The 25,264-nt window shown below is 41.1% G+C and overlaps 1 protein-coding gene and 1 pseudogene across 1 annotated transcript in view; both read left to right on the top strand.

The window, feature by feature from the left end:
- Positions 1-25,264, top strand: part of Adamts19 (ADAM metallopeptidase with thrombospondin type 1 motif 19) — a 190,854-nt gene that overhangs the window by 138,871 nt on the left and 26,719 nt on the right. Inside the window, exons 17-19 of the mRNA XM_032886036.1 lie at positions 1,753-1,910; positions 5,587-5,740; positions 16,420-16,555. Coding sequence (XP_032741927.1) covers positions 1,753-1,910; positions 5,587-5,740; positions 16,420-16,555 — 448 coding nt within the window. The remainder of the gene's footprint in view (positions 1-1,752; positions 1,911-5,586; positions 5,741-16,419; positions 16,556-25,264) is intronic.
- On the top strand, positions 8,064-9,242 carry LOC116884892 (annotated as a pseudogene).

Genomic DNA, 25,264 nt, shown 5'->3' with positions numbered 1-25,264 from the left:
CCTATTTTTTTTTCTCACTCAAGAGATTTATTAGGAGGAAAAAAAAAAAAAACCCCAGGAGGGTGACTGCCTCTGCTCAGAAAAAAAGCAGCCGTGTGTGCCTATTTAAAGGCGTGATTCACTAGTTCCATTTTCTCTAGGATTCTTGAGTGTCATTTTCCTGAGTACCCCTACTTAATTATTATGGGTCTATTGTGTGGTGGTAACATCCCCGGCCCCGGTGGGTTTTTAATTGGACAGTGAACATGATTACCATAGTATGGATGAGTGGCCATGTTAAACTTTCCTTATTACTGAGTCTAAACATTTTGCTGGAGAATTAATTTACTGCTGGATCAGCTGTGTTGAGATCGTTTAAGAGTTTTCCAAGAATTGACTCAGGCTGCTTTAATATGAGGTCTAGTTTTTTTGTTTTGTTTCGTTTTTAATTTGGACACCTGAGTTTTTAGAGTCTCTGTCTTCAAAAGCTACACACCTTGGGATTCCCTGGAATTTGTATTTTTCTCCATTACTACTTGACCTGAAAAATCAATCAGAAAGTCTAAAATCCTTATGTTCTTGGCAGTGGTTCATCTCCCAGCTTTGGGGAGCCACGTCCTATTAGTTTGAAGCTGAATCTTCAGCTGTAAGGTCAAAGGTCCCCTGTGAATGCTTTGGGATCTTTTTGTCTTGCAACTCACCCTTCCCCAGTGCTCCATAAAACAGATGCTCACTGTCACCGCCAGGGTGACCTCCTTTCTCTGAGCCACCCTCACCCCTGTCAAGCCTTCCCAGACTGTGCCCTGTCTAAGGTCAGCCTCCCAGGGAGGGCTCTGGTAAATACCCTCCGGAAGACAGCCAAGCAATCAGAGAATAATTTTTTAGTTAATGAAGTAAAACAAACAACACATCCCACCCACCCAAATAAAGCCAAGAAACATTCTATGTACAGACTCCTGTTTCTGAATGAATTGACTCCTAAGCCAATCAATTGTGTGGATTTGTATGTACTCGAGTATGCCATTTTCTAGGAAATGTTGAAAGCCAAACCATGAATAGAGTCTGGATATCATATTCCATAAACCCCAAAGGAAGTGTTAAGACATTTTTTTATTAGAGATATTTCAGGAACTGTAAATTGATAATTATAACCTGAAATACAAGCTTGGAAATTGGAAAATATTGATCAATACATTTCTTAAAATATTTAATCTACATAGATAAAACATAAGCAGATGCTAAACCTTATAAACCTACCCGTCAGTGATTTGCTTCTTTTTTTAAGACTTTAACATCGCCTAAGGTATATCCATTTGTTGGTGCTAACAGACATTGGCAATATTTTGAGATGTTTTGGTCAATGTATTTCTCTTTCAGTAAAAATTAATAATTAAGCATTGATTACATAAAAATAAGGATATGTATGCTTCTTTAACTTCCCTTTAGACATTATTTTAGTATATGATAAGAATACTTTTTCAGAGAAGATTGATGCAGTAAATTTTCATACTTTCATACACTTGTTACTTATATTGATGGCAGCAGAACAACTTTGGTAGAGCAGCAAAACCTTAGCAGGTCATTGATGTTAATGGATATATAAGCATCTAACAGATATTGAAGATTCTGTTGATTTCAGTAGCAACAAGACCGGTGGCTTTAGACTTGCATCGGAGGCTGGAGACACATTGAAACGCTTTTAGGAAAGCAATGTCAAGACGTTACTCATCAACAGTTCTGTCCACACTCATCCTGTATTTCATCTTTTTATAGCTCTTCGAGATGCCAGCAAGCAGTCTATAAACAGTGACTGGAAGATAGAACATTCTGGAGCATTCAGTCTAGCTGGAACTACAGTCCATTACATAAGACGAGGCCTGTGGGAGAAGATCTCTGCCAAAGGACCCACAACCACACCTTTACATCTCCTGGTAAGAGGCAGAAATGGGAAAGTGTTATAAAACCAGCTTCTCAGGGCAAGGAAAATTCTAATCCCTCTCCCCCCCTCTCCTGTCCCCACCTTCCCCTCCCTCCTCCATTCATCTCCCCCCGCCTTCTCTTCTCCCCTGCCCCTCCCCCCCCTCTCCCCCCTTTCTTTACTCTCTCTCTCTTTTCCTCTCTCCCTTTTCCCCATTTGTTTTTTAAATATGGGAATTATCAGAACAGCATTTAAAATCGTTTTAAGCGATATTTGTAGGAACTTTAAGATATTTTAAATTGTGATATATAAAAATAGTAATTATTGAAAGTGGACCAAATGTTCTAAGGAATTAGCAAGCTCATAGTGGAAATAGATCACCTAAGAATATGAAACCCCTTTGCCCCTTATAAACCAGAATGGATATTCATCAGGATAGGCCACAGCATGGGGATTACAGCAGTCATCATGCACTTAATGGGACTCATCTGTGTCTGCAGAATGCCTTTGGTTAAGCATTGTTTTGGGAAGGGAGAGTTGGAAACACAACTTAAGAGAGTGTTCAGTCTTCTCTCCCTGTTTCTCACTGTGTTAATGGATTACTGCAAGGGATCCTGAACCCTGCACTGTTTGGAACTATAATGTTCGTCATCATGTAGCAAAAGACTAAATGTGCATTAAGAGAGAATTAAAGGGCAAGGACTAGAACGGTGGGATTGTGTCTGTGCCACTGGGTTGTTTTGTCCATAGGTCTTGATCGAGGTACTCAGAGCTGATGGCCAAGTCCCCAAAGGAATGAATGTGCAGATGGCTGCGTGTTTGTTCTAGTAGCAAAAAGGAATCTCAAATTCAAATACCTAAGCACTACCTCTCTATATGCACAGAAACCCACTGTCACAATGAATCCGCTTGCCGTAGTGGCATGTGTCACACTGTTTAGCATCTTCACTGCAGTTGAGTTAGTCTTCAACTGTAGACACCTCCGTGGCTTCTTCTCGGACCCAAAGGTTGAAATGGCGCTATAGCTCATAGATGATCTTATTTTAATGGACCTATGATTTGGGGCCCCTTTTAAATATCCCTTCTGATTCAGTTGTTTTGCATCAGAAACCGAGGTCCATACATTTCCCACAGCTCCCACCTGATACCACTGTGGCTGATCCAGTAACCACGATTTGAATTTCCAGAACCTTATATAGCTTATATAACTGCCTGTCCAGTATAAATAGTACCTGTGTAATCTCTTTGTCTTGCTTCATCAATATTATTGCATTCTTTGAATAATCATTTTATGCATCTCCTGATAGTTCCTTTGCATCCTATTTGAAAATGTCAATGAAAAGATCTGCTCTGTCCTGTGCTGTCTACAGAAACGAACAAAAAAAAAATATCTATATAACGGGGTAAACTACACTTAACATCATCTTTGAATCATGTAAAATATGTCAGTAGCTAACATTTTTAATGATTTGACATCTGAAAACACTACTATGTTTGACTGCATTCTGTAACCATTTATTGTTTTAATCTATGTAAGAAAAATAAAAGGATGAGACTTGTCCCGAGCCTTTGCTTAAAATCCGTAAACAGTACCCATCGGACCTCAGAGTAAGAGAATTTTCTTACAGCAGAGCCCTTAATCGGACTCGTAATTGCCAAGGCTTTTCCTGGAACCAGGCATCGTAATTGACTCAGTGAACTGGATCTAAAAGGAGCTATGTGTGTGACCTGGATTTATTTGGTAATCCAAAGGAAACTGTACCTCTGAGATATTTCTCTCTAATGACTATTGCAGATTGAAAACCGGTACTGACTTGAAAGGCGAAGTGTGCCGCTGCCGTTCCTCAATATGAGCTTTTGACTGTAACGCGCTCACACTTTCCTTCTGCAGAGAGTTCTGCCAAAGTCAGATGGTTTATGAAAGAGCTCGTGGGTTTGTGGCCAGTCTCTCAGTTCCAAGCGGCATTAGGTGTTCAATGTGGTTTGAAGTTCTATCAATGAGAAGGTAGCTTATGAGGGAAAGGGGACTGTTTTCATATAATTAAGTAGGATAGGGCAGAAAATGAGTGTGTTGATATGATCATTTCACCAAATTAAAAATTCTATTATAGTATCATCAGAACCATTTAAAATGTAAGCTTTTACTGTTTATTTATTAGGTTGAATGTAACTTACAATCGGCAACATTTCATCAAATATTTAAGCCAAAATCAATATTGGGATGTACTCTGTCTGATTTGGTACCCATTAGTCACCTACAATTACAACCGATGTAGACGAAGGAGAAATAGTCATTACGCCTCCCCCCACACACCTACGTCAAAAATATAGAGAGAAATGTTTTATGCACCAACTGTTCACACAGATGTTGAATTTATAGGCATGCCATATTCCATATGGTTACATTTAACATATTTCATGAACAAATTTCTGAAAAACATACACGCTCAAATATTTACATACACACACAGATATGTATATGAATATTAATCCATGATGATCCCTTTCTGACCTTGACTTTGGATCCTTTTGAAAGCCAAACTGGTATAGCCTCTAATTGGGGCTCAGCACAATGTCGAGTCAAACCCATGTACATTGAGCCATTATAGTTTACTAAACTCTGTATATAACCGCGCTGTTACTAATCTAATATTTATTTAAAATCCATTTAAACATGCACATTGCCAAAATTCTAAGATAATATAAACAGCCAGAGAACAAAGTATCACCCCTCTAGTGATTCAGAGTTTCTCTACCATTGCTAACAGTGATCTCTAGACTGCAGCCTTAGCCCGCGTCTTAGCTAAGGTTTCCACTCCCGTCACAAAACATTACAATGCAGAGAAACACTCAGAGGAAAGGCTTGATTCCGTTCTAATTCGGTTGACGCTTGTTCACACTCTCAGGACACACTCCATCTCTATGATAAGTCAAGGCGTGGACTGACGGCAAGAACTGGGAAGTGGGAACTGAAGCAGAGGCAGTGCAGCTCACTGGTTTGTTCTTCCTCGCCTGCTTTACAGGTTTTCCTGGACAACCAAGGACCCCCGCCAGGGTGCTGCCCTGCACAGTAGCCTGGGCCCTCCCACTTCCGCAATTAATCAAGAAAATGACCTATGGCCTTGCCTGCAGGTCATGTTTGTGCAGACACTTTCTCAAGTGAGGGTCCCTCTTCTTAAATGACAATCTATGTCAAGTTGGCATAAAACTAGACAGACAGACATCCCATATTAATTGAGTGACTTTTTCTATGACTTTTTTTTTATAAAAGTAGAAAATCCAAGGTTGATTTTGTATCTTGACATTAGATGCAACGCACATTCCTGACCCTTGAACACATCATGTTTATGAATCATGTACAGATATAGGGACCCACATAGGTACAGGTATATAATATATCATATGTCGTGCTTTGGGGATGGTTGGCCAAATGAAATGAAAATGATCGGGTATTTCTGGATTCATTCCAGTGAGCTTTTGTCATGATGTATGTAAATCACAGGTGACTCTCCCAACTTTGAAAAGGTATAGCATTTTAAATATTTAAAAGTAATATTACGAGATTGTTGTAAATCAAAGGTATACATTCATTGTGCAGTTAGCATTTTTATATAACAATATCTTTGCAGATTTTCTCACTGAATGTGCTCTACTTAAATCATATTCTGTAATCACTCCGTATGCCACAGGTCCTCCTATTTCAAGATCAGAATTACGGTCTTCACTACGAATACACTGTGCCATCAGACCCTCTTCCAGACAACCAGAGCTCTAAGGAGTCGGGACCCCTCTTCATGTGGACACACGCAGGCTGGGGGGATTGCAATGCCACGTGTGGAGGAGGTGAAGACCATTTAACTTCTATCTTTGCAAAACTTCAGTCATTTTCTGATTACACTGATAAGTACGATAGGTTGAAAAATACCTAATTTACAATTGTAGAATCCATAAAGGTTTGTGAACTCCGTTACTTAGAGTATGTGTACAAGCCGAACATCTGACCTATTTCATGGGGAAAAGTCTGACTTAAAGTGGAAAGGCCACTGACCACTATTCTATTTCATTCAATGAGACTGGTTGGTCGCTATACATATTACATAGGGAATAATGTGTTTATGTATATTATACCAGGTCCAGGAGACACCAGTCAGGCTGTGCTGTACATTGTATTAGTACCAGCATTTGATACATACTTTCATCAAAGCTGGATACAAAATGAAATCACAAAAATAAGTTGCTTTCCTGTATACAATTGCACGGAAGAAGAAATCATGCAAACAACACCTTTCACAACACAGTCAGCCAGTGTAATATCATGGGGTAACTCCGATCAAGCAAGTGGGAGACTTGTATGATGACAACTTTAAGACACTGAGGAAAGAATTTAAAGAAGATATCAGAACATAGAAAGGGCTCCCATGCTCGTGGACTGGTAGGGTTGTTATAGTAAAAATACCCATATTATCAAAAGCAATCTGTAGATTCAGTGTGATCCCCATAAAAGTTCCAACACAATTTGTTAAAGATCTTGAAAGAACACTTTTTAGCTTCATATGGACACACACACACATACACACACACACACACACACAAATATACACACACACAAACACACACACAAATACACATACATACAAACATATGCACACAAACATACACATACAAACATACACACACGCAAACACACACATTAACACACACATACAAACACACACAAACACACACAAGCATACACACACAAACAGACACATACACACACACACACACACACACACACACACGATAGGTAAAACTATCCTGAATAAAAAAGAAATCCTTGAGTTATCCTTGTATCTGACCTTAAATTATACTACAGAGTTATAGTGATAAAAACAGCATGGTATTGAGTCAAAAATTAAAAATCTTAAAATTTCTTGATTCTAAGATATAAAATTTATACATATGAATGGAATGATTGAAGGAGTGTTTTGACAGATACTGAATTTGCTTTTAAATTGTGTTCTTCAACTATATACATATGCATGCAAAGTAAAGACATTTAATTCCCCCATTTTTGAGCTTACTGATTCTAAAGTGTGTCATTATTACTGTGAATACAGAAGCACCCCCAAATTGGACTCACTGTTTTCTAGTTCTATACTGGATATTGGGAGGCAAATGAACAAGTTACTTCAGTGCAAAATGTGTGAGTGGGAAGTCTCTGAGTTTGACCATTTCCGGAGGAGATTCTGTGCCCGGAGACTTTGTGTATATCCCACTCCAGTTCTCATTTCCATTTAATAACAGTTTGTACAGCTCCATGGAGCAGATGCCTTTGAAGGATAAAAGGAAATCCTCAGTGGGTAGAGTTATGATACATATGTAGTGAACAGGATATGAAATGGGTTTGTGCACAGAGCTGAATTGTCTGTTTTCTGGGTAACACAACTCTCCATACTTGTAGTTTAAATGTTCCTTCTGAAGGAGTGAGGAGGGCATGGGAAGAAACTGGCATATCTGTCAGGAGGGTACCTGGGATAGGAGAACCAGGAAATAGATGTACATATCAACAAAGCTGTATGAAAATACGCTAAGCACCAAGACAAGACAAGCAGATGAGGATAAGCAGGAGAGGTGAGGGAGGCGAGGGGAGGGGAGGTAGGTTCACTGAAAAGCTAGGTTTTCAGAAAAGCCCTCCACCAAAGTCAGGCTGCATCGAATTCTTAAGAGTGAGCGCCCCTGTAGCTGTAGGAGTAGAACTCCGGGTGAAGGAAAGCAGAGAGCTGTGACGTACCTCATGCCGCCCTTCTTCCGTGGTTGATAGGAGATACAAAAGAGGTGATGGGATGGAATATTGTAGTTTTCAGGTATAATAGTAACCCTCTGATTTTCTCAGCTGAGAGTAAATTAGACAGGGCAAAAGTGTAGATGAAACCCTGCAGCCGTCGAGAGAGCCCTGTTAGCTAAGCTGCTTGGAAGCAGTAGAAAAGGAGAACCGATGGGTCGTGCTGCTGAGCTACATATGAAGCTGCGAGAATCGGGGGAGGGGATGAGATGGCTTTTCCAAATGACAGGATAAAGCCACTATGAAGTGACAACCAAGGAACATCTCAAGTGCCAGGGTAAGGAGGACCTGGGGGCCTGAGAGCTTCAACCAAAGTTCGAGATACCTGTTGGCCGAAATGCGATGTCAAGTAAGCAGTTGGAGATACACGTCTGATGTGGGAGAGGGAACAGTAAGCTACTCACATACAACATGTGGGTAATGGGTTAAAACGATGAGAGCAGACGGAGCCACCTGAGGAATGGCGGAAGGCAGAGAAAAAGCTGTTAGAAGACTGATGTTTGGGCTGCTCTGTCATTGAGAGTTGGGGAGACGAGGAGAAGGCAGCAGAGCAGATTCTGATGGGCGGCAAGCACCACAGGGAACACACTGATGCCGTCTGTGAGGCAAGCGAGCGAGGGCTGTGTCACAGAAAGGGAACCATGACCATCTGCCAGAATCTACCAAGTAACACTGTAGATGGAGACTTGGTCAGCATTCATGTCTAAGATGCATTATTTTTACTAATGTGAAAAAAGGAGTGCAGTTGCCAACCCCCTGTGGGGTTTGAATATGGTTGGCCCAGGGAGTGGCACTATTATGGTGTGTCACTGTCGGAGTGCACTTTGAGAGACCCTCCTCCTAGCTTCCTGCAAGTAGGTCTTATCCTTGCAGCCTTCAGAAGATATAGAACTCTCAGCTCCTGCACCATTCCTGCCTGGATGCTGCCTTGCTACCACCTTGATGATAATGGACTGAAATGCTGGACCTGTCAGCCAGACCCAATTAAATGTCCTCCTTATAAGAGTGGCCTTGGCCTCTCCTCTTGCCTTTTGTGTTTGTCATTTTCGTGAGTTACTGGAAGATGGCTGCTATATATGCTCTCTAGACCTTTTAGGAAATATGGAGTTGTTCCTTTGGTCACATACATGGGAATCTACAAGAAGGGTGATACTGTAGACATCAAGGGAACGGGCACTGTTCAAAAAGGAATGTCCCATAAGTGTTACCACAGCAAAACCGGAAGAGTCTGCAATGTCACCCAGCATACTGTGGGCATCATTGTAAACAAGCAAGTTAAGGGCAAGATGCTGGCCAAGAGGATCAATGTGCAGATTGAGCACATCAAGCACCCGAAGAGCAGAGACCACTTCCTGAAGCGTGTGAAGGCGAACGATCAGAAGGAAAAGGAAGCCAAAGAGAAGGGCACCTGGGTTCCCCTGAAGCGCCAGCCTGTGCCACCCAGAGAAGCCCACTTTGTGAGGACTAAAGGAGAAAAAACCCGAGCTGCGGGATCCCATTCCATACGAATTCATGGCCTAATGGACACAAAGGGAATAAAGGACCTGGACTGCAAAAGAGTTGCCTTGGTCATGGTGTCTCTTCACAACAATGGAAACCCTAATTAAGATACCCTCAAAATTAATTTTAATGCTGTATGTGGCTCAAAACGCTATAAACAATATCAGACTCCCCCAGAACACCTGGGGACTAAACCACCAACCAAAGAGTACACATGGAGGGACCCATGACTCCAGCCTCATACGTAGCAGAGAAAGGCCTTGTCAGACATCAATGGGAGGAGAGGCCCTTAGTCCTGTGAAGGCTCATTTCCCCAGTGTGGGGAAATGCCAGGGTGTTGAGGTGCAAGCGGGTGGGTGGGAGTGGGAGCATCTTCACAGAAACAGGGGGAGGGGGAAGGGGTATGGGAAGGGGGGAGAGGATAATATTTGAAATGTAAATACATAAAATATCCAATAAAAAATAAATAATAAAAAAAAGTCAGTAGAAAGTGATTCAAACAGTCCACCTGGTTTTCACATTTAGCAGAGTAGAACAGTTAAGGTCATTATGTTTCTTTAAGGTCTTCATAGTATTTTCAAAATACCTTTGCTGGCACAAGGAGAGTTGAGTGCTAGGACTTTTGCTCACCAATGGAAAGGAGAGTGATCAGCTTCCATAGTATTAGGAACTCAAATTGCCCTAGCCACTGTGTCATTGCCTGTTTACAGGAACATTAGCATGGAATTTATAATAGGAAGTTAATGTATCCTGGACACTGAGTGACTTTATTAGGTTTATTAGTTTATTAGGTTTCGGTGATGGTGAACATCTGGGCAATTCCACGGGGAGAGGCTGCTCCGTTCAACTGTTTCTGAATGGGAACAGGTATTTTGCTCTGTGGTAGCACTAATGGTCCAGTTGATTTCCAAAGTCATGAATTTATCATGACTTCAGTCCCTACGATGGCGTAGCACCTGTCAGCTGTATATAGTTTGCAAATACTCTTACAGAGCAAAATTGAGGATTTCCAGGGGAATCTGATAAAATAAGGAATTGGTAGATGACAGCAGACGCTGCATGTGTTGAGTTCAAAATGGTTGTATAAAGAGGTAAATTATGCTGTAAGGACTTGAGGACATTGAGGAGAACTAGAGTTAAGGGTTTTAGGGCCAATCTGTATTTTAGAAACTGTCAATTTTCATACACTAACAGAATGGTGACACGAGATGATAGAATATAGAAAAGAGATTATGGAAGTGACCCAGAGTGGTTAGTGGGATGACAGAGGGAGGTACTGTGACCATTAAAGGAAAATCCATCTTGATCTGAAGAAAAGAAGATCAGGAACTGAGAACACAGGACTGGGAAAATCATCCAGATATTATAATTGGAAAAGTTTTGTAGGAGCAGTGTCAAAGACAAAACAACAATAAAGCCAGGAGCCAACATCCACAAGCAAAGAAAGAGAGGACCCCAGAGGCTGTCTCCTGACTGTAGGAAGGGTGGGGCTATGATGCCTCAAAGCCAGAGACGCAGTTAGAGAAAATTGAACAGGGTCTTGTTGAGATTTCTAAAGCCCACACCCTGCAGATCCAAGAAACACTGCTTATGAACAAGAAAATGTTTATGCCGGTGAATGCAGCACAGAAAACAAGGACAGGAAACAGTGCCTGAAAGGGGCATAGAGGCTCATGGAGCATCCAAGGGTACAGACATAATACAGTTACGTCAAGGTGAACTCTAACCAGTATGTTTCAAATCACTGCTTAAGTTGGAATGTCTCATCATCATCATCATGGAAATTCTCTTTCTCGCCCGATCCTAATATCACCATGCCTCTAGGTTCCACATTCTCCTAGCCCTGCATCTAATACCTGCCCAAGTCTCTGTTCCTCTGCTTGTCACTTCTTCATATGGCCATCTACATTAAGGGATTCTCCTTCCACTCATCAGACACAAAGAGAGAAAGAGAGGTGGGGCGGGGAGGGGAGAGAAGACCAACAGAAGCAAACATCCCAAATTAAAGTGTGCAGTTGCAAATTCTCATTAATATAACTCTTCAACCATATATGTATTCCACATATATGTAATCATATATGTTCCCTACTTAATATAATAAAGGAACTGATAATCTACCTCATCACTGAGAAAACAGACATTAAATCCTTTTTACACTTAAAAATCTAGACAACAAAGGACTTGCCCTCTGCAGAATATCCATTTCCCTTTTCTCTGCAGTTGTGCTCTGTTGAAAGCTGCATCAAAATTACAATGAATACAATGTGTAGTTATTCCGCTTGAAAAGCAAATTGTTTAAGGTTAGTGGTTATTTCTGTAAGTCTTAGGAAAAAATTCGTCAGTTTCTGAACATCAAGCAAGAGATTCACTATGGAGTCTTCAAGTTTCTGAGTCAGCAGGATTAGGAAGTATTCTTCAAAGTGAGTAAGTTTTCTAGTGTGAGAAACTGGAGTACATAGAGAATAGTGAAATTTCAGTGTCACATGTCTGTGTAGGGGTGACTAGGATTAGAGTCCAGAGCATTTAAATTGAAGGTTTTCTCTTTCTCACATTGCTTTGAAGAGTAGCTCCCTGTCTTCATATAAGCCTTCCTGCTATGAGATAGTGTTCTTCGTTGGCCATTCAGGATCGCTTTGGATTCAGAAAGATGTTTGAATATACAAAGTTAGATAACACCTTAGCCATCCTTATTTTTATCTTCTCCGACTGGTTTTATAAAATGTCAGCACTACAGTCTTACAGGATCTGGTCTCTCTCTCTCTCTCTCTCTCTCTCTCTCTCTCTCTCTCTCTCTCTCTCTCTCTCTCTCTCTGTGTGTGTGTGTGTGTGTGTGTGTGTAAATCTTCTCTGGATGGAGTTCCACTGTTCAGTCAACAGTTTTTAATAATAATCTCCATTTCTATGCCAAAATATTTCTGGACTTTTAGCTATCATTTCCCTTTTCAGTTCACAAAGTGTATGGACGTAATTTCAAGACTGGTATCACTTCTAACTTTGCTTTCTTGGCTTTACTGCCAGAAAGAACTTTGTCACTTTTCAGCATATTCATGAATTAAACGAGCCTGGGCTCAAAGCACGGAACATTAAAAACAGGTTCGCGGCAGTTACCTTTTACAGAACAAAGAGAAATAATAGCTTCTTTGCAGTCTCCTAAGGGAGAGCAGGTAGCATCACTGGTCAGTGTCACATCCCAGTGTTCGATGGTTCCTTTCCTAATTGTGTTGCGTAGAATTAAACACACAGTAATAAGTGGAGAAAAGAAATAAAAATGTGTTGTGCTGCCCAGTTAAATTTTTATTACAATTATCTTAAACTGTCTTTTAACATTATAATTATAACTCAAGCTAAATTTAGTTCATCATGAATATTAATTTTATTACTGTCAAGTTTATTAATGAAGTTTATAAATATCAGATATTGCAAAATACAAAAACAAAAAGGAGACATTCTTAAGGAATTCTATAAGCTGAATACTACCTAAAAATAATGCTAGCATACCTTTCCAACAATTTGGAATATAACACTGAGTGTGTGTGTATGTGTGTGTGTGTGTGTGTGTGTGCAGGAAAGGAAAGAAAGACAAAGATATGGATGGTGCACACTCACTGATAAAAGCTTTCATCCTGTGCTTTATAAAAACTAAGTTACTGGTATTGTGTAGGGAGAGAAAACAGGGAAGGGACCTTGGCTGTGAGGAAAGGAGGGAGGTAATGCAGAGGGAGAGGAAGGAAGACAGATGAGTGTCAGCAAGGATGTTTAAAAAGGAATAAGAAAATACTACGTTGTAGGCTGGCTTAGAGATATGCAAAATATTTTTGTGCATGTACACATTCTACACACACACAGACACACAGACACACAGACACACAGACACACACACACACACACACACACTTGACAATCTAAATGCCAAGCGTAAGGAACCTTTCTTTAGGTTGTTCAGCCAGGAGATTCCCTCCCCACAAGCAGTATATACTATTAATATTGCCCTTGGTTGCTTCCCAAAATTTGAAGGCAAACTCCTATTGCTGAAGACACCATACATTTTGGACAAGGCTTTGAGGAATGAAGTTGTAATTAACCTGGAAGCCTCTTCCTGGGGACTGGCTCTTATAATATCGGAAGGTGCTATGCAACTGCCAAGGGGAAAAGGCAGTTGATAGTTTTACCTGATTTTAAAGCTTCCAAATCATAGCAATGGCTAGCATACCAAGGTTCCCCCAGTGGGGCAACCTGGCACTTATATCTTAGGGACAGCCAACAGCTGACTCACTGAACAAGGCTCCTTCTCAATGGGAAGGAATTCATTGGTGGTACTGTGACCATAGCCAGTTCTCCCTGCCTGGAGAAGTCACAGATCTTAAAGAACATATTGTTGCCAATTTCCTAAGCCAATATAACTTCTAACTGCCTTCTAAATATTTGTCCATATAATCCTGGATAAGTGTAGCCCTCATAATTAGACACAAGTGAAAAAGAAGTCATTTGAAGAGAAGGAGGATTAGAGATGTACTGGTCAAAATACAGAGAGTAGGCGCTCAGGTTTGAATGAGATGTGACCGTCACAGACTCAGGTATTGGTACATTGGGTTTCCAAATAGTGGCACCATCAAGGGCTATTATGGAACCTTTAGGAGATGGAGCCTTGTTGGAGGAAGTGTGTAACTAGGAGTGGACTTTGAGAGTTTAGTTCACACTCTGCTTCCTATTCGTGGTGGAAGATGTGGTGGCTTAGTTCCAGCCGCGGTCCTGTGCTCACTGTTGTTTCTCTACCTCCCCACCGTAAAATACTGTTATCCTTCTGGAGCTGCAGGCCAGAATAAACACCTTCACCATAAGTTGTTTTGGTCCAGAATAGTTTAGTACAGCAGAAAAGTAACTAATGCAGAAAATCACTGTGGGATGTTCAACCTTAGTTGAAATGTCTATGATAGAATTCCATACGTAAGGCTCAGAGAAACATCCTGGAAAAGGTGGAAAGAATTGTTAAGAGTTGGAGAACCACAATGCCAACTGTGAGATCATGTATTCCGGCACAGAAGCTGCATCTTTGAAATTCTCAACAATATTGTTGCTTAGCCAAGACTTGTGTGATGACAACGTGTGTGTGTGTGCACGCGCGATACATACCAATACACACATGTGTATGTAACAATATTAATTTAAGAGAGACTATGGATTTGAGAAGAAGTGAGAAAGAACATGGGAGAAGTTTGCGGGGGGAAGGGGTAGAAATAATGTAAATACATTACTCGTGGAAAGACCTCTGAAAACTAAATAAAAGTGTTTTAACGACATCGATACTAGTCCTCTTAATTCTAAAATTTTTTGATATGTTTGTTTTCATTTTATATGTGTGGGTATTTTGCCTACATATCTGTATGTACACCACATGCTGGCTTGGTACGCATGGAGGCCAGGGGAGGGCATTGGATCCTCTGACACTGGACTTACAGATGGTTCTGAGCTGCCATGTGGATGCTGGGAATCAAATGCTGGGCCATTTATGAGAACAGCCAGTGTTCTTAACCACTGAACCATCTCTCCAATCTAAGGGCTTTCTTTTACAAATAGCTTAAAATGTACCTGTGAATTAGATGTTTTCTTTGCTTTAGGTAAAGCACCTAATCATGTTTGAAGGAGTGTCTTATATTTTTTTTAACAAATCATTTCATTACAAATTCCTGTTTTATATGAAAGACCAATTTTGAGCAACAAGTACAGAAGAAGCATCAAAACCAGGCCATTTGTAGTGCCTGGAGGTTCCGTGTGAAATCAGGACTGCCAGCATCGCCTCCGGCTTTACTTAGTAGAGGGATTGAAGAAAGAATTGTTGAATGGACGTAGAATGACAGTTATGAAAAAAGGGAAGAGTTATCAGCATGCCTTTGTGTTTTGAAAAGATAAAGTAGGAGAAAAGTAAGTCAAAGACGAGAGGAAAGGGAGTAGAAGAGGAGGAGTGCTCCACGTTCCTCTAGTCCGCCCACCACCATTTTACCACACCCCCAGCTTGCAGCCGCTGCCCTGCGTGTCTGACTCCAGGTTGTAAGGAGGGAACCCAGCCTGCGACTTCAAACTGGAACGGGGCTCTCAGCATTCAGACTCATGTGGCTTTTAAATATTTTAGAATATGCTCAATAGGAAAATAGCATTTTAGGGATATCATTGTCTTGATTTTCAGCTTTGAAATTACCCTTCTGTGTTGGTTCCAAGACATGTCATTAACCAAACCAAACCAGACAAACCGAGCAAACACCCTGCACTAAAATGATTGCCATTTTTCTTCAGCATTTTCTTCAGTAGTAAAATGTGATTTTTATCCTCTATTTTACTTAATATCATAAGAACACCTTTCTATTCTCATAAAGCTCTTTACAAGCCTGACTTCTAATACCAACATGATGATTCATGACCTGAGTTTGCCATAAATTATTCCAGTAACTTGGTCCTTTTGTATGCAGACAACATTTTGTCGAGACGACCATCTGATTTTAACATTTGTTGCTGAAAACATTATTCAAACAATAAATATATTGTCAAATCTCATATACAGATATTATTTATAAGAACTATACTGAGAAAAAGAAATTAGAACACACTAGCCTTTAAAGATGATACTGACATTATCAATCAGTGTCCTAAGAAAAATGAACACAAAATACAAATGGTCTGTTAAAAGTTTCCATTGTAATAAGCTCACAGTTTTTTACCCAAGAAAAGTGACAGTTGTTTAGAAGTCTTAGGGCTTTTGTCAGAAGCACTATGAATAAAGCTGTAAGGTACACTTTAAAAGAAAAAAGCAACACTTTCTCTCCCTTGCTGTAGATCACTGCTAATGTATATGATAGCAATGGAATCTGTAGACGTCCATGTACTTGTTTATGTGCTTTGGGGAATTCTCATCATGGAGAAGAGTATCAGGATATTCTATACACACAGAATATCTGACCACTCACTGTTAAAAGATCCAGCTTCAGTCAACATCTTGTTAACTTACCCTACCAACATCTCCTTGTAACATAGCAACTTCTGTTTACCTTCGAAGGAAAAATTCTTAATCCCAGAGATACATTTTGTTATGTACCTTTTAAATGGTGTCATATCCATTGTCATATCCCCAAATTAGCTCGATTTTATAACAATACCCATTTCACAAATGCCCGAAATGACTTCACGGTATATGTCCGCCTCTTTGCAGGAGAGAGGAAGACAACAGTGTCCTGCACAAAAATCATGAACAAGAATATCAGCCAAGTGGACAACAAGAAATGCAAGGACCTGACCAAGCCAGAGCCCCAGATTCGAAAGTGCAATGAGCAGCCTTGTCAAACAAGGTAAGCGTACTCTGGCCGCCATCGCACGGCTTTGGGTTAGACCTCGCGCACGCTAGTTCACCTTTTCTTCAGAGCCTTTAGAAAGAACCACATCCCCAAGTGTGAACATTTTAGTAAACAAGACCTGAGAGAGTAGGGGTAAGATCTGTGGGTAACTTCTTCAAGAGTGTGAGGACAGAGAGGAGCTACGTATTAAATGACTCTTAAGTACCTCTGCGAATGTATCATTGTTTAATTAATTGTGGCTAATCTAGCTATTTGCTTCAGTGTTCTCTGAGATGAGATGCTAGGATTCAGACAAGAGGAAGTAGCAGGCCTGGGAAGAACCAGTCCCAGTAAGACAATGAGAGACATGGGGTCCCTTCTGGGCCTGGCAACCAGGTACTCAGTCCTTCTCCAAAGGTCTGAAGACAAACTGCCAAGCTCTTCATGGGTTCTTCACTGATTACTGGGCAACAAGACAGTCAAGGCGCACGAACAGGGAACAAAATAGCAGTGGTAACAGTTACAGGAAGATGATCCCTGCCTTAGGAAGCAGATGTGGAAGCAGCTAGAAAGGTACAGACCTGGGTATAATTTTGCTGTGTGGGTCCTTGGCATGGCTTCCATAGTGGGGCCTGAAAATTGAAATGCTTGCTCCTGAAAAGGACTGATGTATTTAAAGTGTGACAGCCCAATGTCTCAAGCCCTACCATGTTTAGAGGTAGTTTGATAAAAAGAAGGATGGTACATTGCTTCCTCTATGGTGGTAGAAGAATGCTTGCTTTACATGATGCTCAGAATTGTTGAGACTATGTGCATTAGACTTGAGCTGAAAGTTCTCCAAAAGTCAGAGAATTGATCCCCCTTCATAGCAGCTTTGGAAATGGGATTCAGGAGAACTTGCATACCCTAAGACTCAGACATGCAAAGAATGTACGGCTTCGTCTTCCTGTACAGCTAATCTTCCCCATAACTTCCGACCACAAAAGGAATCATGGGAGGAAGCTATGCGGTTGGGAAAAACAAAACCGCTAGTTAAACTAATTTCATGTGGTATTTAAATCTCTTTGGAAATTAGTGTCATCTAGGTAAATGTTCACTCCTGGACTTTGTTTCTCCTCCCTCTGTATGCAGAAGTCTCCCTGTTCCCACTGTGTTGCAAAACAAAATTGTTAGGCCCTATGTAGCGAGTTTATTCCATGTTGAAAAAAAAAACCTGAAACTGTTTAGAGATTCTTTTCTTCCTTTATGGTGTTGAGGTTCCAAGCCTTATTTTGCTGTGGATTCAGTGTTTATAAGTTATTAAAGTCTGATTCTTAATTTTCCCCTTCTCTACTGACAGACCTAATCTTTATATAGGTATATACTTTAAAAGAATAAAGGGATAATATGATTTGAAAAAAGTTTGAGGAAGTATTAAATTAGTATGCACCCTATAATGGTTGAGATAATCATCACCATTGTTTTTGTTGTTGTTATTATTAGTAATAGTAGTAGTAGTAGTAGTAGTAGTAGTAGTAGTAGTAGTAGTAGTAATAGTAGTAGCAGCAGCAGCAGCAGTAGTATTTGGTTTTCCAGGACAAGGTTTCTCTGTGTGACTATCCTGGAACTTCCTCTGTAGAACAGCTTGGCCTCGAACTCAGAGATCTCCCTACCTCTGCCTCCCAAGTACTAGGATTAAAGACATGCGCCACCAAACCAGCTATGAAATGACAATTTATTTTATGATGTACTCTTAAAGTTAAACACAATTTATTTTACCTAACATATACTGTTGTTTGAATGCAGTCGCTTTTCCTGCTGCGTCTGGGATCTTGAACAAGCTTACAGTTATAGACTAGAACATTCTGCTTTCCTCCTCATGTGCTCTTCGAATCCTGTGCTTCTCAGCTTTTGTTTATCAATTGAGGCAGTCAGCCACCTTGGAGGAGGATGCCTAAATGAAGACTTGCTAAAGGGATCATTTATACAAAGCAATTTCAAGAGAAAAATTTGCAGCAGAGTAGAAGTGGTTTTTGTTAGGGAATATTATCTTCCTTCCATGAGAAAGGGAAGCAGTGTCTTCAAGCAGGAAGCCATGTCATTGAGGAAAGTAACGAGTTAACACAGGCAATTAGTGAGGATTGTCTGTCATATGGCTAGTTTTTTTTTTTTTAGAACACTAACAAGTTCTCTTAACTCCCTGCCAGCTTCCTCCAGTTTCCAGCCCAGCCTCTTCAAACATTTCTTCAAGCCATTCCTCCCTTAGTTCCCCAACAGTCCACTTAAACAGTTCCTTCTCCCAGTTTTCCCAATACTAGCAGCTCTAAACTATAACAACCATTCTAGCCTATCTGCTCAGCCCAGCTTCCACCTCAAGTCTCCCCTAACCATATCTTCTGCACCAACTGCCTTCTCCTCTGAGACGGCTAACCCTTCCGCCCAGCCTCAGCTGGCTTTTCTATCTCCTACCCTGTTCCCAGAAATCCAAGAAGCAACCTACACTGAAGACCATAGGGTCAAGCAGTTCGAGCAGCTAAGAATTCGTATAGGGCCACTTGACAGGCAGTTGAGGATCCTTTAAAGGGCCAGGCACACAGGATAAATCACTCTGCAATCATCACAGGGTATCTTCCCAAGACCTGCTCATAGAGCACATTCCTCCTTTTACTGTCACTTCTCTTACGTCTCCCTAGAAAACATTCTGGTTTCTTTCACTCTTTATGTCCCAAGCATCTTCAGGGGGGCGTGGGATACCTTAATGGGTGAAGAGGTTTGCCATCAAGCATGATCATCTGAGTTCATTTCCTGAGTCCCACACAGTGGAAGGAGAAAATTGACTCTCACCTGTAGAGATGTGATATGGAAAGCATGTATATATGTACGTATGTATGTATATATATGTATGTATGTATGTATATATGTATGTATGTATGTATATATGTATGTATATATGTATGTATATATGTATGTATGTATATATGTATGTATGTATGTATCTACACACACACACACACTAACATATGTAAAATAAGTAATTGTGAAGAAAGCAGGTTAAGACACAGTGGTCTTCCTTTGCGCAGGGTTTGAAGGTACTATCCGTCAGGATAGGGAAGTCAGAAGAGCAAGAACTTGACATGGTTGGTCACACTGTATCCACAGTAAGGTAGCAGAGTGACAGATACTAGTACTCAGCTCGCTTTCTCCTTTTTCTAAAGTCCAAGATCTCTATTCTGGACATGGTGCTGCCAGCATATAATGTGTTTTTTTCTCATCTCATTTAATCTAATCTCAATAATCTTCCATAAGCATGCCCAGAATATTTTTCTATGCTGATTCTACATCCTGTTACTCTGACAAGAGTATAAACCTTCACACACATCTACTGCAAAAATGTCACCAAATAGCCTGTGTCATCTTATGTGCCAAATACAAAATATACAGTTGACAAAATATACCTACAAGTAAGAGTATACATACTGAGTAGGCTTTATTGGAATATCTACACCTATATGTGTGTATACATATATGTATGTAACAATAGTTAATGAAATAAAAGGCTATGAATTCGAAAGAGCAAGGAGGACTATGTGGGAGAGCCTAGGAGGGAAATGATGTAATTATATCAATAAAGAAAACAATTAAAATGACTAAATAAATATCTAATAACTAAATATCTCTATAATACCTTACAAATGAAGTGATTCCTGGGTAGATGAACTCTCAAACACAGAGTATGCGCTTATCCTGTTAGAAAATTTGTCTTTCTTTTGAGGAATTATCAATGAGTAAAAAGATACTATCCAGCTTTCTATTGAGCATGTGATAATCGGGTTTATTGTAAAACCCTGAGGTTCCATGACATCAATCACATGGACTCTCCCCAGCGTTATCTTTGGGTTCTAAAGTCTGAGGGAAAAGGCGAAAAGCAAAGAATTTAAGTTGTGATTATTTCCAGAATATTTCCAGAAATAAAAGGCAGAAACCAAGCCAAATTTGATGGCCAATTATTCACGTTAGGAAAAGATCAACTAAGGGATTCCAGGGGAAGAAAAGTGCTAGCATGCTTTCTTTTCTTTTGTTCTCAGAAATAAAAACACAAAAATCGATAAAATTAGACCATCTGTGCAGACACTCACTGGACTGTAAGAAAATATAATGCTTCAAAATGTCGGTCATTACCAGAAAGATTTGGTCTTGATTAACTTTGATATAATTATTAACTATTCCTGCAGAACATAGAAACCTAAATTCCATTTAAAAATAGTTAATGAAAAGCTATTAGTGGAAAGTTAATTAATGCAAACAACTACACCTGGGATAAGATCTTGTGCCATTGGGCAATTTACGTATGTGCAGGAGAAGGAGTACATCCATAAAGAAGCCAGGAAAACCTCTGGCCAAGCAATCCCATGAGTTGCCACAAGTCAGGTGTCAGAGTTGTGGAAATGCCCCAGCCTGTGAGTCAGAAGAAAGAACATTCTAAGAGGAACTTGTCTTGATCTGTGCGATTGAGCAATTTATGTATGTAAAAAGAAAAAAAGAGGAGTACATTCTTTAGGGGAGCCAGGGAGCCTCAGGTCAGGGAAACTCTAGTCAGTCAATCTTGTGGGTTGTCGCAAGTCAGGTGGCAGAGCTGTGGGAATGCCCCAGCCTGTGAGTGGGGAGGAAGAGCGTTCTAAGAAGTTGTCTGGAGCCTAGTCAGGATCCAGACAGAGAAGTAGCCTGAGGTGGAATCTTAGCCTGGAAAGCAAACTCAGCCCCTGGTTTGTTTCAGGAGCAAGTAGACAATGAAGATGCATGTGTAGTTTAAAGATAAATTACTTTAACGATATATCAATATATGTGTTTATAGTACCCTGGCCCCCCTTCTGGTGGCTTTACTCCATACGGTTTTAGTTAACCCCAAATGTTAGACAAGATATTTGTATACATTTGTTTGTTTGTTGTTTGGAGGGAGGGGAGGAGGGGATGCCAAGCAACTCCTGTGGAGATCACAGAAACTAAATCGGAGTTGGTTATTTCCTTCCATCGTGTGGGTCCAACCTTGGGCTCCTATTGTTAGACTTGGTTTTGGACAATCTAACTCACTGAGTCATTTTGCCAGCCCTGGAATGGCCATGTAAAGGATCTGTGTGTTTTAAATTCCAGGCCTTCGGAGTAATGCAGTCAAAATGTCTCTGTCTCCTCCATTATGCCTGGGATGTGAACCATCCTTTGGTCTCACAGATTCATGTCATCGATATTGTCCTTATAGTCCCTATGGAGCTGTCTCAACTATCAGACAGACTGTCCGTCAGGTAGCTTCATGCAGTGTCAACGCCCTGGAAATTCTCCTCACTCCATCCCAACACGTAGGCACGTGTCTCTTCCCCACTGCAAGGATCCTGGTAAACCCAGTACAATGGCAAGAGAAACTGTTCCTCACAGAGGACCAGATTCTGTCCTGAAGTTAAATTTGGGTAAATGGGCAAGCTCATGCCATTGTGATATGTTCCAAATCATTGTTAAAATGTGTGTGTGTGTGTGTGTGTGTGTGTGTGTGTGTGTGTGTGTGTTGCCTAGCAAGAGTAAATCAGTAAACCTGGAGACAAAATATTAGACTCCAAAAAAAATCAGCTAAACTGAGATCATGTTAATAAACCCACACGTCTGTGTTCATATCAGAGCTGGTCGGTGGCGAGACTAAAGCAATTCAGCCCCAGCTGAGAGATATGTCTCCTAATGTACTGAGTCTATGTGTGATTCAATTGCCTTCCTGTAAATGGCCACAATAGCTGTAGTCCCTAATACATCTGGGCTGTGTGAACATTTATAATGCAAAAAAAGAACAGTTCCGAGGAGCCCTGCCTGAGACACCGCCGGAACCTGAAGGAAACAGACCGGATAAACAGTTCTCTGCACCCAAATCCCGTGGGAGGGAGAGCTAAACCTTCAGAGAGGCAGACACGCCTGCGAAACCAGAAGAGACTGCTCTCTGCACACATTACTGATTCCAGAGGAAAACACCGGAGGCCATCTGGAACCCTGGTGCACGGAGGCTCCCGGAAGAGGCGGCGCAGATCTTCCTGGTCGATGCCACCGCGGAGAGCCCGTGGACAGAACCCCGAGAGCGAACTTGAGCCTCGGGACCACAGGTAAGACTAACTTATCTGCTGCAAGTGACTTGCCTGGTGGAATCGGGACAACAGAGGCAGAATCCCTCTAGGACCAGGCATGTCCTGTGTTTACCGGAAGTCCCACACCCGCGGATCTCGGCCCGCAGCAGCTCTCTGCTCCCAGAACCCGTGGGAGAGATACCTAACCACCTGGTCAGGTGGGCACTCCTGAGGCTGCAGAGCGGAAGAGACCACCAACACTGCCCACCCCTGCCCACATCCCTGACCCAAGAGGAAACTGTACACAAGGCCTCTGGGTTCCTGTGGGGAGGGCCCAGGGCAGCAGGAGCCCTGCCTGAGACACCGCCAGAACCTGAAGGAAACAGACCGGATAAACAGTTCTCTGCACCCCAAATCCCGTGGGAGGGAGAGCTAAACCTTCAGAGAGGCAGACACGCCTGAAACCAGAAGAGACTGCTCTCTGCACACATTACTGATTCAGAGGAAAGCACCAGAATCCATCTGAAACCCTGGTGCACTGAGGCTCCCCGGAAGGGCGGCGAGATCTTCCCGGTTGCTGCCAGCGGAGAGCCCGTGGGCAGCACCCCAGCGAACTTGAGCCTGGGACCACAGGTAAGACCAACTTTCTGCTGCAAGTGACCTGCCTGGTGAACTCAAGGCACAGGTCCACAGGAACAGCTGAAGACCTGTAGAAAAGGAAAAACTGCGCCTGAAAGCAGAACACTCTGTCCCCATAACTGACTGAAAGAGAGGAAAACAGGTCTACAGCACTCTGACACACAGGCCTATAGGACAGTTTTAGCCACTGTCAGAAATAGCAGAACAAAAGTAACACTAGAGATAATTTGATGGCGAGAGGCAAGCGCAGGGCAAGCAACAGAAACCAAGACTACATGGCACCGCCAGACCCAATTCTCCCATCAAAACAAACATGGAATATCCAAACACACCAGAAAAGCAAGATCTAGATTCAAAAATCATATTTGACAATGATGCTGGAGAACTTCAAGAAAGACATGATGAACTCCCTTAGAGAACAAGTAGAAGCCTACAGAGAGGAATCGCAAAAATGCCTGAAAGAATTCCAGGAAAACATAAATAAACAAGTAGAAGCCCATAGAGAGGAGACACAAAAATCCCTGAAAGAATTCCAGGAAAACACAATCAAACAGTGGAAGGAATTAAAAATGGAAATAGAAGCAATCAAGAAAGAACACATGGAAACAACCCTGGATATAGAAAACCAAAAGAAGAGACAAGGAGCTGTAGATACAAGCTTTACCAACAGAATACAAGAGATGGAAGAGAGAATCTCAGGAGCAGAAGATTCCATAGAAATCATTGACTCAACTGTCAAAGATAATGTAAAGCGGAAAAAGCTACTGGTCCAAAACATACAGGAAATCCAGGACTCAATGAGAAGATCAAACCTAAGGATAATAGGTATAGAAGAGAGTGAAGACTCCCAGCTCAAAGGACCAGTACATATCTTCAACAAAATCAGAAGAAAACTTCCTAACCTAAAAAAAGAGATACCCATAGGCATACAAAAGCCTACAGAACTCCAAATAGATTGGACCAGAAAAGAAACACCTCCATCACATAATAGTCAAAACACCAAACGCACAAAATAAAGAAAGAATATTAAAAGCAGTAAGGAAAAAGGTCAAGTAACATATAAAGGCAGACCTATCAGAATCACACCAGACTTTTTAAAGCCAGAAACTATGAAGGCCAGAAGATCCTGGACTGATGTCATACAGACCCTAAGAGAACACAAATGCCAGCCCAGGCTACTGTATCCTGCAAAACTCTCAATTAACATAGATGGAGAAACCAAGATATTCCATGACAAACCAAATTTACAATATCTTTCTACAAATCCAGCGCTACAAAGGATAATAAATGGTAAAGCCCAACATAAGGAGGCAAGCTATACCCAAGAAGAGGCAAGAAACTAATCGTCTTGGCAATAAAACAAAGAGAAGAAAAGCACACAAACATAACACATCCAAGTATGAATATAACAGGAAGCAATAATCACTATTCTTAATATCTCTCAACATCAATGGCCTCAACTCCCCAATAAAAAGACATAGATTAACAAACTGGATCACATACTTGAGGACCCTACATTCTGCCTACAGAAACACACCTCAGAGACAAAGACAGACACTACCTCAGAGTGAAAGGCTGGAAAACAACTTTCCAGGCAAATGGTGGGAAAAACAAGCTGGAGTAGCCATTCTAATATCAAATAAAGTCAATTTTCAACTAAAAGTCATCAAAAAAGATAAGGAAGGACACTTTATATTTATCAAAGGAAAAATCCACCAAGATGAACTCTCAATCCTAAATATCTATGCCCCAAATACAAGGGCACCTACATACGTAAAAGAAACCTTACTAAAGCTCAAAACACATATTGCACCTCACACAATAATAGTAGGAGACTTCAACACCCCACTCTCATCAATGGACAGATCATGGAAACAGAAATTAAACAGAGACGTAGACAGACTAAGAGAAGTCATGAGCCAAATGGACTTAACGGATATTTATAGAAAGTTCTACCCTAATGCAAAAGGATATACCTTCTTCTCAGCTCCTCATGGTACTTTCTCCAAAA

This window comes from Rattus rattus, chromosome 15, assembly GCF_011064425.1.
Source record: "Rattus rattus isolate New Zealand chromosome 15, Rrattus_CSIRO_v1, whole genome shotgun sequence".
Lineage (NCBI taxonomy): Eukaryota > Metazoa > Chordata > Mammalia > Rodentia > Muridae > Rattus > Rattus rattus.
The sequence above is the reverse complement of the archived record's forward strand: the minus strand, read 5'-3'. Positions and strand labels throughout refer to the sequence as shown.